Source organism: Lithobates pipiens, unplaced genomic scaffold (assembly GCF_037356315.1).
Source record: "Lithobates pipiens isolate NorthernLeopardFrog02 unplaced genomic scaffold, aLitPip1_a1.2 Scaffold_27, whole genome shotgun sequence".
Classification (NCBI taxonomy): Eukaryota; Metazoa; Chordata; class Amphibia; order Anura; family Ranidae; genus Lithobates; species Lithobates pipiens.
Window position 1 is genome coordinate 63,774,626 of NW_027507788.1, and position 15,766 is coordinate 63,790,391.

The 15,766-nt window shown below is 39.4% G+C and overlaps 1 protein-coding gene across 1 annotated transcript in view; it reads left to right on the forward strand.

Annotated features, from left to right (window-relative positions):
• ALDH16A1 (aldehyde dehydrogenase 16 family member A1) overlaps window positions 1-15,766 on the forward strand; it is a 350,717-nt gene that overhangs the window by 45,863 nt on the left and 289,088 nt on the right. Inside the window, exons 4-6 of the mRNA XM_077457008.1 lie at window positions 3,866-4,044; window positions 4,135-4,212; window positions 12,765-12,949. Of these exons, the coding sequence (XP_077313134.1) occupies window positions 3,866-4,044; window positions 4,135-4,212; window positions 12,765-12,949 (442 nt within the window). The remainder of the gene's footprint in view (window positions 1-3,865; window positions 4,045-4,134; window positions 4,213-12,764; window positions 12,950-15,766) is intronic.

Genomic DNA, 15,766 nt, shown 5'->3' on the forward strand with positions numbered 1-15,766 from the left:
TTATTAATGGATTTTAACGCCTTTGCCAATAGTGTACCATGTTTGTTAGACTTCACAAAAAAAGAATGTCTAATTCTATGAATTGATTTGTCAGGGAAATTGGTGAGAAAAAGGTCATATTCCAGACGTGCTTTCTCTAAGTTTTAGCGGAAGAAGTAGGGCTATTTTGAAAGGACATGAATGCTGAATTAAATTCCATCTCTAATTGTTTTGCTAAATTTCTACTTTCTCGTTTGAGCATTCCTGATTGTTGATGAAAAATACCTCTAAGGACTAGTTTATGGGCCTCCCATAGTGTAAGTGAGGAGATGTCAGCACTAGTATTATTCTTTTTAAATAATCTTTTAAAGCTTGTTCAATAAATGTACGGTGAGTGGGATGTTTAAGTAAATTATTAGGGACATACTAGGTTGGGTCATGAGCTCTAGGTATAATAGAAGCTATAGTAGTATATACCGCATTATGGTCGGACCAAGGGATTGGAATAATTACAGATGTAATTATCTCTGGTACCATACCTATTGTTATGAATACATGATCAATACGGCTAAATGTTTGATGTGGATTCAAAAAAATAAGTATAATTTCTTTTTAATTTAGATTCTCGCCAAGAATCGACCAAATTGTGTCTGGAAAGGAGCTGAGACAGACCATTTTGGATTTGTATCTTGGTAGAGCAAATGGTGTTTTGTCCAGAAATGGAAGGAGTACCTGATTAGAATCTCTGCATACAAAAATTGAACCCATTTTGCGTTTATCACCTGAAAAAGATGTGATTAAAAATGGTAAAGGTTGACTATTGGGAGCATAATAAGAGACCACTGTTATAGCTGTATCCATTATATACCCTGTTAGTAATAAGTAACGCCCTTCAGGATCTTTGATTTCTGCATGTAATGTGAAAGGTGTTGAATGATGAAATGCTATGAGAGTACCACGTTTTTTGACATTAGCCGAAGCTGAATATACTTGTGGGTAGGAGCTAGTGAAGAATTTTGAGTTGTAGTCGGTGTAAAATGTGTTTCTTGAATGTGCGCCTTCTTAGCTTGAAATGTTTGAAATGCTTTCGTACGCTTTTGTGGCACATTAAAACCCTGGACATTTAGAGATAAAATGTTTAAAGGAGCCATGACAAATATAACCACATTCTAGATAATTTAAACTTAACATATGGATTTTTTTTGGTCTTACCTTCGCGGACAAGAGAAAGGGAAAAGGATAAAAAGAATCAATACAATCAATCTTGGAGAAGAAAAAGGGAACAAAAAGGATTAAGTAGCATATAAGTACAATGAAGAAAAATAAGGATTCAAAAATTGCCCATGATGAGGAGCAAAATCCCCCATCAGGGGACGGTGAGCCTTCGTCGAATCTCCACATAGTATTGCAGGGATCCGATGAAAGCAGGTTGAGGCGCATGTAACTTCCGTGCACTGGGGAGCCACATGAAAAATGAGTAATGTACATGCCAAGGATGTAATATTATAAGCTCAAACTATGTATATTGGTAATAGGTATAAAATAAAGTCTAAAGTGACAAAAAATAAATAAATAAATACAAATAAATATATAAAAATAAAAAAAAAATAAAAGGGGGAATGGGAGGAAAGATTCCTATGAAGTATATTAGTGAAAATAAGTTCATGAAAACAGAACAAACCACTCTGATAATATAAACCGTAAGTTCAAAACCGTGGAAACGTATAAACCACAAACTAAATTAATAAGTTGCAAATTGTTAGATGAATACTTAGTTGCAAAATAACTCACAATACTCTTGTGTATTTAGTGATAACCTGTGTATGGATTATAAATATAGAGACTGTAAGTAATAATGAATCCTAGACTGAAAAAAAAAAGAAAAAGAAAGGAGAGAAAATCCAATAAAGGATTTTAAAAATATTCTGAGGAACTCAAAATTCATTCAGTTGAATTAATTTATACTATATATTTTAGTGCATCCCTATTTATGTTGCACTAATCCGGGAGCTACTAAAAAAAAAAAAGTAATTAAAGCATTATGCAATGAGGAGGCTGAAGCCGATCTTCTTCGTGTAGCAGTTGTGGTAGATTTCCCATCTATTAAGTTAAGATCTTGAAGTGCTTGTTGAAGTTCAGTTGTTCTGCAGGAGATTTTTGTTCCATTATGAGTGAAACGTAAGGAAAATGGGAAGCCCCATTGATATTTTATGTTGTGGCGCTGTAGTTCAGTTAATTGGGGTTTTATTGCTCTTCTTTTAGATCTTGTTAATTGGGAAAGGTCAGCAAAGAATTGGTAGTTATAACCTTGGTACATAAGATTGTTCTTATATCTTACTGCATTTAAAAGCTGTTCCTTCGTTCGATAGAAATGGAATTTTTCTATGACATCTCGTGGGGGGGCCATCCACCTTTTTGGGCATGAGTGCTTGAGTGCTCTATGCAGTCTGTCCATTTCCAGCCTTTCCAATGGTATGCCTGGCTGTAGCTCTTGAGACAGTGCTGTAATAGTTGCTTGTAGATCTATGACCGATTCAGGTATACCTCTGAATCACAGATTAGACCTTCTGGCCTGATTCTCATAATCCAATCTATTCTGCAATGTGCTATTTTCTTCCTTTAGGTTTTCTATTTCAGACAAATAATCTAATGTAGTCTTTTCAATTTCCTCCACTTTAAGTTCTAGTGTCGCTGTGCGGTGTCCCAATTCTCTTATCACCTTCGTTAAGTTATTAGTTATTTGTTCTGAAGTTTACTTTAAAGCTTTGTGAAGCATTTTTTTCAAATTGTTTTAACATGCTTGAGGGGACTACAGGCTCTTGAAGTGATGTATGTGACATGGCTAATTCAATCTCTGAGACAGAGTCTTCAGGGGAGATGTGTTGGGAGATCTTAGGCTTATCATTCTTCTCTGAGGTAAATGTGACTGAGACAATTGGCACTTTTTTTTGTAGTATTCCTTGCCAGTGTGCCGCTATTATTTTAATTTTATTTCTGGCACCCCCAAAAAACATTTTGGCATCCAATGAGTCCTCTCACCTCTCAGGAGTAAATGCTTGTTGTTTTAAGAAGTTTCTATGCCGGCGGGCTATGTCTTTATTGCGGCTTTTCCCCCCTCATGGAGCGGAGCTCTAGCCTGACATGTCAGTCCTGCTAGTCTCTGTGCATGCGCCTCTCCGACTTGTATTTCTCAACCACATTGTCCCTTACTTGTTTGGAGAGTTCCTTGGTCTTCATGGCAGTGTTTGGTTAGTTTTAAAAGAAGAAATAAATGGCTGCACATCCAGGGCTCCCAATCACCAATATATGGTCAAGTAGATCCATTTCACATATACATCTTATGCTTAATCATTACCAAAGTGTTTGGTTAGTGGTGCCTCGTGCTTAGGTGTTGCAGCCTCTGGGGCATTTTAAAAAGGTGTGTGTGTATATGTAATGACAGATAATGTGACACTTAGATTGCACACAGGTGGATGTCATTTGACTAATTATGTGACTTCCGAAGGTAATTGGTTGCACCAGAGCTTTTTAGTTCATAACAAAGTGGGTGAATACATACGCACATGCCAATTATCAGTTTTTTATTTCTGAAAAAATGGTTTTATGTATATATCTTTCTAATTTTACTTCACCAACTTAGACTATTGTGTTCTGATCCATCACATACAATTCAGATTTAAAAAAACATTGAACCAAAGGCTGTAATGCAACGGAATAGGTAAAAAGCCAAGGGGTGAATACTTTGCAAGGCACTATATTTGTACAACCAGCTTAGTGTGCCTTGCTTTATTTGTTAATTCACAAGTTATTTTACGCTTTATAATAGACTTTGCCTAAAGTGGATATTAACTTACATGTGACCTTCAAATTACTGTTTATTCACCAGCATTGCCCGTACTGTACAGAAACATCAGAGGTTACTCAGTGTTGTGGAGAGCATGGACAATGGCAAGCCTATTCGTGAGTCACGTGACTGCGATGTTCCTCTTGTGGTTCGCCATTTTTATCACCATGCCGGTTGGGCACAGCTCAGGGACACTGAAATGAATGGTTGGAAACCTTTGGGTGAGTAAAAACTTTATTGGTGGATTTTAGTAAATTTTGAATTTATGAATTTGTATATAAAAACATGTCAATTTTACATTTTATCTATAGGTGTTGTTGCTGCTATTGTTCCCTGGAATTTTCCTCTGATGCTACTCACCTGGAAAATATGTCCTGCTTTAGCTATGGGTGAGTTTGCTAAATGCCAACGTTTCAAACTACTGATCACAATAATATACAGTAGACCTGAGTAGCAGTGGCAGTCGAATTTACCTGAATTTTTATTTATTTATTTTACCTAAAATCTTCCTATTTTTTATGCTTTGCCCCGCTGTATATTTAATTCTGATATTCCATATATACAGTTGTGTGAAAAAGTATTTGCCCCTTCCTAATTTTTTTTTTTTACTTTTATTTGCATATTTCTCACACTTAAATGATTCAGATCATCAAACAAATTTTAATATTACACAAAGATAACCCCAAGTAAATCCAAGATGCAGTTTTTAAATGCTTATTGTTTAGGGAAAAAAAGCTGTACACACAGGCCTGATTACTGCCTGACCTGTTGAATCAAGAAATCACATAAATCAAAGCTGTCTGACAAAGTGAAGCATGCTAACAGATCACAAAAAGCCACACATCATGCCACAATCTAAAAAAATTCAAGAACATATTAGAAGCAAAGTGATGTACATGTATCAGTCTAGGAAGGGTTTCAAAAGCCATTTCTAAGTCTTTGGAACTCCAATGAGCCACAGGGAGAGCCATTATTCACAAATCCTGTTGATGACAAAACATACGCTTAGTCCCGGAAGCAATGGGCTTATTTGGCTGGCCCGATTCCTTTTAATGCTGCATTGTATCTAGCTAAATGTGTGCATTTGTCTTATGAATTCGGAATAAATGTTAAGGGTTTTACACTATTGTGAGCCTTTTTTTGTTCTATGGGGATTTTATTGCCATGCCCTATTCGATCTATGTGAGAACCTTCTTTGCTGTGGCTGAAGAGTTCAGTTTACATCATAGAGATCCCGAGCTGGGGTTCTGGTCCCCTGTAATAAGGGACCACTATGATCTGGTAAGCGGCAGTGTTTACTGTGGTGGAGGCAATTTCATCTGGTCACTTTTTTTTTCTGGGGTGTCCTGTTTTTATCACTTGTCTACTATTTTTTTGCATGGACTTTATTTTTTGTATTGCCAGACACAATTTAACCCTTTTGTTGGTTATCATCTTTATGTATGGACTTTTGGTTATTCAATATTCATTAGCTGTTCAAAATATTTCTCTTCAGCTTCATGCTTTTTATGATCACTTGTATTCTTGTCATAATATTCACTTTATTGTGTTTGTCATATGAATTTTGCCCCATAGATCAATTTGTTTAGCGCAGCTCCCACTGTTCTTTATTTCGTTTTGGTGTTGTATAACATTTTGAGTTGCAGCTGAGATATAGTTTAGACAATTGTGCAGTTTTTTTTCTTTTTATTAACAATAAGAAAGAGAGATTGGGCAAAAATGACATGACATCCATGGGAGAGTTGGAAGGCCAAAGCCACTGCTGACCAAAAAGAACACAAAGGCTCGTCTCACATTTACCGAAAAAATCTTGATTGTCCCCAAGACTTTAATGGCAAATATTCCGTGGACTGATGAGACAAAAAGGTACCTTTTTGGGAGATGCGTATTCCGTTAAATCTGGCATAAAATGAATATGGCATTTCATAACAAGAACATTATACCAACAGTCAGACATGGTGGTGGTAGCGTGATGGTCTGGGGATGCTTTCAAGCTTCAAGACCTGGACAGCTTACTATAACTGATTGAAACATGAATTTTGATCTCTACCAGAAAATACTAAAGGAGAATGTCTGGCATCAGTTCATGACCTCAAGCTCAAGTGCACTTGGGTTATGCAGCGGGACAATGATCCAAAACGCAATAGCAAGTCCACCTCTGAATGGTTCAAACAAAGCAAAATTTAGGTTTTGGAGTGGCCTAGTCACAGCCCGGACTTAAAGGGGTTGTAAAGAGAAATTATTATTTTTTTTTTTTTAAATAACAAACATGTTATACTTATCTCCACTGTGCAGGTTGTTTTGCACAGAATGGCCCCGAACCTGGTCTTCTGGGGTCCCTCAGCGGCTGTCTCTGCTTCCCCCTGCAAGTACTTCTCGCGTTCATGCGAGCTCCCTCGCATGGTGAGAAGCACTTGCGGGTGCACTCCCGTGATACAGCCAGTGTCTATAGCCACCACTGTATCACTCGGCCCCACCCGCGCCGCCCCGCGTCATTGGATATGATTGACAGCAGTGCAAGCCAATGGCTGCGCTGATTTCAATCCATCCACTCCAGCCAATCAACTGCCAGGCTGAGTGACGAAGAGGATGTCAGGGGCGAGCACGGGTCTTTCGAGGGGTCAGGTAAGTAAAATGGGGGCTGGGAGGGCTATCAGAAGTTTTTTCACCTTAATGCATTAAGGTGAAAAAATGTTTACCTTTGCAATCCCTTTAAATCCAATTGAGATGCTGTATCATGGCCTTACACAGACCATTCATGCTGGAAAACCCTCCAATGTGGCTGAATTAAAACAATTCTGCGAAGAGTGGGCCAAAATTGCTCCACAGCAATGTGAAAGACTCCCTGCCAGTTATGGCAAACGCTTGATTGTAGTTGTTGATTGATTTGAGGATCCACAGAGTAAAGCTTATATGCTGGAACTGGCCCTCTAGTGGCGGAATTCTATTACTACATCCTTCCTCTGGATTTCCTTGATGGCTAAATTTAATGAATGAAATTAGAGATTCCTGGGGTTTTTTTGATCAGCTTGTTTACTTCGTCTTAAGGTGAGAGTTCTGGGAGCCTGAATTAGTGGACATCACATCATTGGTCCTTCCTCCATTTATTTTTATTTGTATTTGTGCTTTTATATGGACATTTTTTTTCTTTTATATATTTTGATTCTTGCACATAATATTACTTCAAGTTTTTTTTAATTATATTATATGAGTGGCACGATTTGCGCAGGACCCCCCTTTTATTAATATTCATTTGATAGTTTGTGCTCACTATTTTGTCCTGCTGCATTTTTTTGCACTATTTAGCACTTGCACTTTTTATCACTCAGAGGTCTACATTTGATCTATTTATCTATTTTCTTTTTTTATTATCAGTAGTTTTGACATTGTTTCACTTTAGTCACATCTATCACTTAGTGGCGCGAGGGCTGATTTTTTTCATTTGATTATAGTTGTTGCCACCGAGGGTGGCACAACCAGTTATTATGTGGCAATTACTTTTCACATAAAGCCAGGCAGGTTTGGACAGCTTTTTTTGCCTTTAATAAATGAAACCATCAATTCTTTGCATTTATGATGATATGAGTCCTTTTAAGTTTGAGAAATATGCAAAAAAAAAAAAAAATCAGAAAGGGGCAAATTTTTCACACAACTGTATACAGTTACATAGTAGAGCTGCACGATTAATCATCAAAAATCGTTATCGTGTTTTTTTCCCCCGTTTCGATCTTGACAAGTGTTTCACGATTCTGTCTATGCAAAGAAGTCTCTCTGCTTTTCTGAAGCTACAGCCCTCTAAAGAAAGGAAGAGAAAATCCAGGCAGTCTGCCAAGAATCACAACATTCTTTAGGAGTGGAACTAAGTATAAACATTGTAACAATTTGTCAATGGAATAGACTTTGTGTGTAAATTAAGAAAGTTTAACCACTTAAACACTAAACCTTTTTCTGACATTTGTTGGTTCCAAGTTAAAATCTATTTTTTTTTTTTGCTAGAAAGTTACTTGAAACCCCCCAAACATTTTATATAATTTTTTAGTAGAGACCCTAGAGCAGGGGTGGCCAACCCGCGGCTCTTTGCCCGGTTCCGTGCGGCTCTTACGCTACTGGCTATGAACTTCCTTATTCGAGTCGAGTCGTACGTCATCATGTTCGAATCCGTCGGAGTTTGGTGTGATTGTGTGTGGCCAAGTCCGCTCATTCGGAAAGTCCGTCAGAATTGCAAAACCTGCTTCAAATTTTTCGGCCAGAACTCTGCCGGACCCAGTTCCTACCGAAAAATTCGCTAGTGCAGCTATTGGATACTCCTGGCTATGAACTTCCTTATTCGAGTCGAGTCGTATGTCATCACGTTCGAATCCGTCTGAGTTTGTTTCAAATTTTTCGGACAGAACTCTGCCGCTCATACACACCTCCGCTCACCCCTCACTCTCACTACCCCGCCCCCTTGCTCTGTATTTACGTCAAATGCACACGTGGGCAGTTTTTCAGTAAGAGCAAAATGGCAGGGAAAAAATGCACAGCAAAACGAAAATATGAAGAACACAGGACGTTTTTAACAGAGTGGGAGAGTTTATATTTTTTTGTTGAACGTAATGGAAAGCCATTCTGCCTTATATGTCAGGTGTCCTTGTCGCATTTCAAAGCTTCAAACCTTTAGCGCCACTTCAGCTCACTCCATGCTAACATCGACCAGGAATTTCCAAAAGGGACTGAACTTCGCAAGCACAAGTTGGTTACTTTGAAAAGTCAGACAGAAAAGCAGGCAAAGTTTTTCAAAAAACTTACAAAGCACACAGAGACTGTAACGCTTGCATCGTATCAACTGGCTTGGAACATTGCACGGGCCAAAAAGCCATACAATGAAGGGGAGTTCATTAAAAAATGCCTCTGTGACATTGTTGAAATCTTGTCTCCTGAAAACGACAAACTAAAACGAATGGTATCAGACCTCCAACTGTCCCGCCACACTGTTGAGCACAGAATATCAGACATTAACACGTCTATTCAGTCAAAGTTGCACTCTGATCTTCAAGCTTGTGAGTATTTTAGTGTCGCATTGGATGAGAGTTGTGACATACAAGACAAGGCTCAATTGGCAATATTTGTACGGTCTCTGTCAAACGATTGTTTGATCAAAGAGGAACTCCTCGATATTATGCCTTTTAAAAGACAGAACCCGTGGCATAGATGTGAAAGATACAATGATGGATGCATTTGTGAAAGCAAATCTGCCCATAGCGAAACTAACTGCAATAGCCACAGATGGAGCGCCAGCCATGATTGGATCTGTGAATGGGCTTGTGGGGCTGTGCAAAGCTTACCAAACATTTCCAGAGTTTTGGAATTTCCACTGCATCATACACAGCGAGCAACTTGTGTCTAAAACATTGAATTTGGACAGTGTCATGAAGCCTGTGATGGCAATCGTCAACTACATCCGTACACATGCGCTTCACCACCGGCAATTCAAGAATCTCATCGCTGAGCTGGACCAAGGGCTTCCAGGTGACCTGGCGCAACACTGCACTGTAAGGTGGCTGTCAAAAGGCCAGGTACTCTCTCGCTTCTTCCAGCTTTTGGATGCTGTGAAACTGTTCATGGAAGAGAAGAACAAGGACTATCCACAGCTCTCGGACCTCGAGTGGGTTATGGATCTGGCCTTTTTGGTTGACATGCTGTGTCACTTGGACAAACTGAACCTGACCTTGCAGGGTAAGTTAAAAATGCTGCCTGATCTGGTGCAAAGTGTGTTTGCATTTGTCAACAAACTGAATTTGTTCAAGGCGCATATTCAAAAGGGAGATTTAACACATTTTCCCACTCTACTAAAAGCCAGCGGGCAGGTCACCAGCGCCGTCCTGAACAAGCAAAGAGCCAGATATGCAACACTGGTTGAAAAGCTGCACGAAAGCTTTGTGGCCCGGTTCCGTGATCTACAACTGAAAAGGCCACAGATTACGTTCCTTGTTGACCCATTTAACGCTGAGACGGACTGTTTGAAAGCCCCGCTAGTCATAGATGAGGGTGCGGCTGAGATGGAGATGATTGATCTTCGTGAAGAGGACAAACTGAAACCTGCTTTAAAGGAAGGGACCATTGAGTTTTGGAAACTTGTGCCAATGGAAAAATACCCCAATGTCAAACGAGCTGCACTTAAGATACTGTCAATGTTTGGGTCAACATATGTCTGCGAGTCTGTGTTTTCCACCCTGAAACACGTGAAATCGAAGCATCGGTCTGTTCTGACCGACACTCATGTGAAAGAATTGCTTCGAGTTACAACAACGGAGTACAAGCCAGATTTGAACAGGATTGTTCAAGACAAGGATTGCCAGAAGTCTAACTAAATAACACATATAATGCGCATAATAAAAGGTAAAATGTTTTGTAAATTGTTCTATTATTCTTGTTATGGATTTGGTTAAACAGAGTTTGTCTGTGTGAGAGTGCACACAGTGTTCATTGTTGAAAATGACTGGCCTGTGGTCTTTGTAGTGTTAAAACAGTGTGTGACATTTACAATAAATCCAGCTGAGCAAACGTATGTGTGTATGAGGAAGGGATGGGGTGATCATGTGTGCCCATGCGTATGATGTGGCTCTTTGCGGTAACTTGGTAAAAAAATGTGGCTCTTGGTCTTTGTCTGGTTGGCCACCCCTGCCCTAGAGAATAACGGTGGTTGTTGCAATATTTTATGTCACACTGTAATTGCGCAGCTCTTTCAAATGCATTTTTTGGGGGGAAAAAAATACTTTAATGAGTTAAAACAAAAAACTAATTAGTAAAGTTTTTTTTTTTTTTTTTTTTTTTTTTGTATAATGTGAAAGATATTACGTCGCAAGAATTATGATCTTTTTATTCTAAGCATAATATTGTGATTCTCATTTTTGCCAGAATCATGCAGCTCTATTACTTAGTCAGTCAGGTTCAGATCTAGTTCAACCAAAAAATAATAATTACAATCCCATTTACACAATCCTATACCCAAAGTTGATCCAGAGGAAGGTGAAAACCCCCAACCAAGTATGCTCCAATTTGCCACAGCAGGGAAAAAATTCCTTCTTTATTCCCCGAGAGGCAATCTTATTTTCCCTGGATCAACTTTTCAATAATAAATGTCAGTACCCAGTTATATTATGTACATTTTAGGAAAGAATACAGTGTAGCTGGCCAGAACCACCTCTGGAGGGAGTCTATTCCACATTTTCACAGCTCTTACTGTGAAGAATCCTTTCTGTATTTTGAGTGCTCCCTTGCCCTCTGTTATGAACCTTAAAGTTTACTATAATATATTTGTACATGTTGATCATACCCCCCCCCCCCCTCCTATTCTCCCCTTCTCAAGAGAATAAATTCAGTTCCTCTAATATCCTTTTTGTGAACTGGTGCCCAAAACTGAACTGCATATTCCAGATGAGGTCTTATTAATGATTTGTACAGGAGAAAAATGATCTCTCTCTCGGTACTTGGTTAGGGCTCATTTTGCATGAATTACTGCATCAATGAAGCATGGTATGGAGACGTTCAGCCTGTGGCACTGCTGAGGTGTTGGGGAAGTCCAAGTTGCTTCAGCTCATCTACACAGTTTGGGTCTGATGCCTCTCATCTTCCACATGACAATGCCCCACAGATTCTCTATGGAGTTTAGGTCAAGCGAATTTGCTGGCCAATCAGAGCGATACCATGATTATTAAACCAGGTACAGTATTGTTACTTTTGGCTGTGTGGGCAGGTACCAAGTCCTGCTGCAAAATTAAATCAGCATCTCCATAAAGCTGCAGTGGGAAGCATGAAGTGGTCTAGAATTTCCTGTTAGGGGGCTGTGGTGACTTTGGACTAAAATACAGTGGACTAACACCAGCAGTTGACATGGCTCCCCAAATCATCACTGACTGTGGAAACTTCAAACTACACCTCTTGCAACTTGGATTCTGTGCCTCTCCACTCTTCCTCCAGACTCTGGGACCTTGATTTCCAAACGAAATGCAACATTTTCAACAGTCCTTGATGATTTGGGGAACCATGTCATCTGCTGGTGTCGGTCCACTGTGTTTTATCAAGTCCAAAGTCATTTCAGCCCTCTACCAGGAAATTTTAGAGCACTTCATGCTTCTTTCTGCTGACCAGCTTCATGGAGATGCTGATTTGATTTTCAAGCAGGACTTGGCACCTGCCCACACTGCCAGAAATACCAATACCTGGTTTAATGATCATGATATCACTTGTGCTTGATTGGCCAGCAAACTTGCCTGACCTAAACCCCATAGAGAATCTGTGGGGTATTGTCAAGAGGAAGATGAGACGCCAGATCCAACAAAGCCACCTGGGCTTCCATTACACCTCAGCAGTGCCACAGGCTGATCGTCTCCATGCCACGTCTCATTGATGCAGTAATTCATGCAAAATGAGCCCTGACCAAGTATTGGTATAGTGCATATTATACTGTACATATACATACATACTTTTCAGTAAGCCAACATTTCTGTATTAAAAATCTTTTTTTTTTTATTGGTCTTATGTAATAATCACATTTTCTCAGATACAGAATTTTGAGTTTTCACTAGCTGTAAGCCATAATCCTCAAAATGAAAAAAAAAATGCTTGAAATATATCAATCTGTGTGTAACACATCTATATAAAAATAGTGCTTCATCCTTAAAATACTTTATTCACTACATCAACATGATAAAAACACACTCCCTTGATTCTGGTGCTCCAAACCACACCAGGTATAGCCAACATTAAATGACATGCGCAATCAATATCCTAATGCGCAACGTTCTTCCAGTTTTGCCAGTCTTGTGCACACTGCAAGCGTTGTGATGTCATTCAGCCCCTCCCATCCTGTCTGAAAGCTCCTTTTTGAGTTGAAATGATAAAATGTTTTGTGTTGCTGTTTTTGAGCCACATTCAGCCAATGTATTATGTTTCATTCCAGGTAATACTGTAGTATTAAAGCCTGCAACATACACGCGTTTGACGGCTCTTCTCCTGGCAGAGATTTGTAGTGAAGCAGGACTGCCACCTGGAGTCTTCAATGTGGTCACCGGTAATGGTGCTTTTGGCGAAAATCTGGCTGTCCATCCTGATGTGGATAAAGTAGCATTTACAGGCTCTACAGAGGTAAAGGCAACGTTCCAGAATCGTATGTAAATTTCAGTAACCCATAGATATAGTTTTATTGTAATGTGATCGGTGAAAGAGTCAATCTGATTTCTGTAGGTAACACATAAATCATAAATGCTTGCCTTATTAAAAAGGTCAATATGAAGAAACTGCAAGTGTCAGGACAAAATATTAATACAAACGCCTTGTTTACATATTGATTTATTTCTTTAAAAAACTGCAAGTACAGAAAAATATCTGTTGATCTATCAGTAATCCAGTTTGCTCCTACCTTTCTGTTCAGGGTGATAAAACATTGCTTCTATTGCACTCAAGTCACAAGCAATGTTGTCAGCTCTGCTCAGTTATGATGAATTGTGGATCACTCCCACCCCTCTTCATAACATGGGGGTTAACGTTCTGTAGTCCTGAAGGTTCTGTAGGCCTTTTTTGTTTGGTACCTTTAACCCTTTCACTGCCAGGCCCTGTGCTCCATATTTAAACTCAGGTGGCCAGACCATTTTTGCCATTTTATTTTCCATTGCTTTTTTTTTACTTTGTTCCCTTACAGCTTTCAGAGTTTGTTAAAGACCCTCTAACCATATAGTTTATGAAAGCACATGACCAATAGAATGCAAATAAGGTGCTACTGATTTTTAGGGCACAATGATATTTGCACAAATGTTTATCAAAACAATATTTTTGCTAAGATTGCAGTAAAATCGATATTCGCAAATAAAAAAAAAACAGCAGGTTATACAAAATTCCTACTAAATATTAAAGCTAACCTGTATTAAGTTAATAAACACTAGTTGTAAATTTTAGATTACACCCTTTCTGCGAAATGGTGAAAATCGAACATAAATGAAAACAATGTAAATATCCAAATTTCTCAATCTAGAGTTTTTCATTCTTCCCTTACAGCTTTCAGTTTGTTAAAGACCCTGCAAACCATATATTTCCTGAAACCACGTGACCTGTAGAATAAAAGCAAGGTGCTACTGATTTTAACGCTCTGCAATATTTGCTCAAATGTTTATCAAAACAATATGTTTGCTAAAAATTCTTTTGCAGATATAAACACAGCAAATTTTACAAAATTCCTGCTATATATAAATCCTTAACCTTTATTGAGTTAATAAATAACAAATATTTGTAATTTTTTTTAAATTACGCCTTTTTGCAAAATGGTGAAAACTTAATGTACGCAAAAATATAAATAACCACATTTCTCAAAAAATTCTGAAGGTTTTCATTGTTCACTTATAGTTTAAGAGTTTTTTTAAAGACCCCCCCTCCCCCCCGGAGGTTTTCACTTACAGCTTTCAGAATTTTAAAAGACCCCTCAAACTAGAAATTTTCTGAAAGCACATGACCTGTAGAATAAAAAAGTGCGACAGATTTTTTGGGCATCATATCGCCGTTTTCACTAAAATCATTAATAGTACATGTAAACACAACATAACTTACAAAATTCCTGCTAAATTACTACTAAAGCATTGTTTACATGTGGCATTCTATAATGTATGTCCCTGGAGGGCCATGTTTACCTGCATGGGGATGCACAGGTGTTCGGTGCATCCCTGTACAGGCATAGCTGCTGTTCCTAATCTGCCTTCTGTGTGGGTGGGGGTAAATTACCCCGAACACAGACAGTGTCACCTCAGAGACAAGCATGGGGACCTACGTGGATGTAAAATTGGGGGCAACAGCTCTGTTCGTGCAGCTGCTACATCCCAAATGACATGAATGGGACTGCCTGCACAGACATGCACAGAACACCCGTGCATCCATGTAAAGGTATGCTATGTACGCCCTGTGTGAACAAGGCCTTGGGCCCCTTTCACACAAGCAGATCAATCGGATCTGCCTGTCCGTTTTTCAGACACCCATTCCTCTCTATGGAGTGGCTTATGGAAATAGTCATATGTCCGTTTACATCCGTCTGCATCCGATCCAGTAAAAACAGACAGATGGGGATCCCATTCCCCATCCATCTAGCAGATCGGATTAGATGGAAATGGACAGATGGTACGTTGGGCGTTGCTGCGAATAGGCTGAGTGTGGGCGGACCTGGGGGGGTTGTTTGCCACACCCCCCTCCCCCCCAAAAAAGGTTCACCACCAGTCACCACTGGGGTTTTGTTTTTTACTTTCATTATTTTCTTATTTTTATTTTTTTGGTGGGTCTTTGGTGAGTTCTAAACAGACCCCCATAGCTCCTTTTTTTTTTTGAGACAGAGAAAGGGACTGAAGATGGTGCCTTTCTCTGCAGCACTTTAAATGAATGAATGAATAAGAAATCTGTATATAGATTTCTCCTTAAAATGACAGTCTGCTAGTAACACTCGCAGTTTACTATGATCAGCTGTCATTGGGACATATAGGTGCGATCTGTAGTGATCGCTGCCTGCGCCCACTGTAGTTTTGAAGTGACCATTGGATTTATAGCAGAGGGAGAAAAGAGGTCCATACGGCGTACTGGCCAGGTGGTTCTGTATGTCTGTACAGACAGACTGTGCATACAGACCAGCCAGTGAAAGGGTTACCCTTAGCACAAATTTGTTATTATCCCTGTTTTATTTTGTAAGTCATCACAGCGGTTAGGATGAGTGACCTTTGTGCCAGACACTTCTGTTCTTAGGGTCACTGATCCGCCCTGTGGCTATGCGCTTGCTCAGCGGGATCGCTACGTCGATCCTCGCTGAGCAGGAAGATGACAGATCTGTCTCTGCACACTGCGCAGGGACGGACCTGTCAGAGTGCCGCTCTCCCCTATGGGAGATCAGATGACGATGGACCGCAGTGTCCTCCGTCACACTCTTTGGAAGTGGGT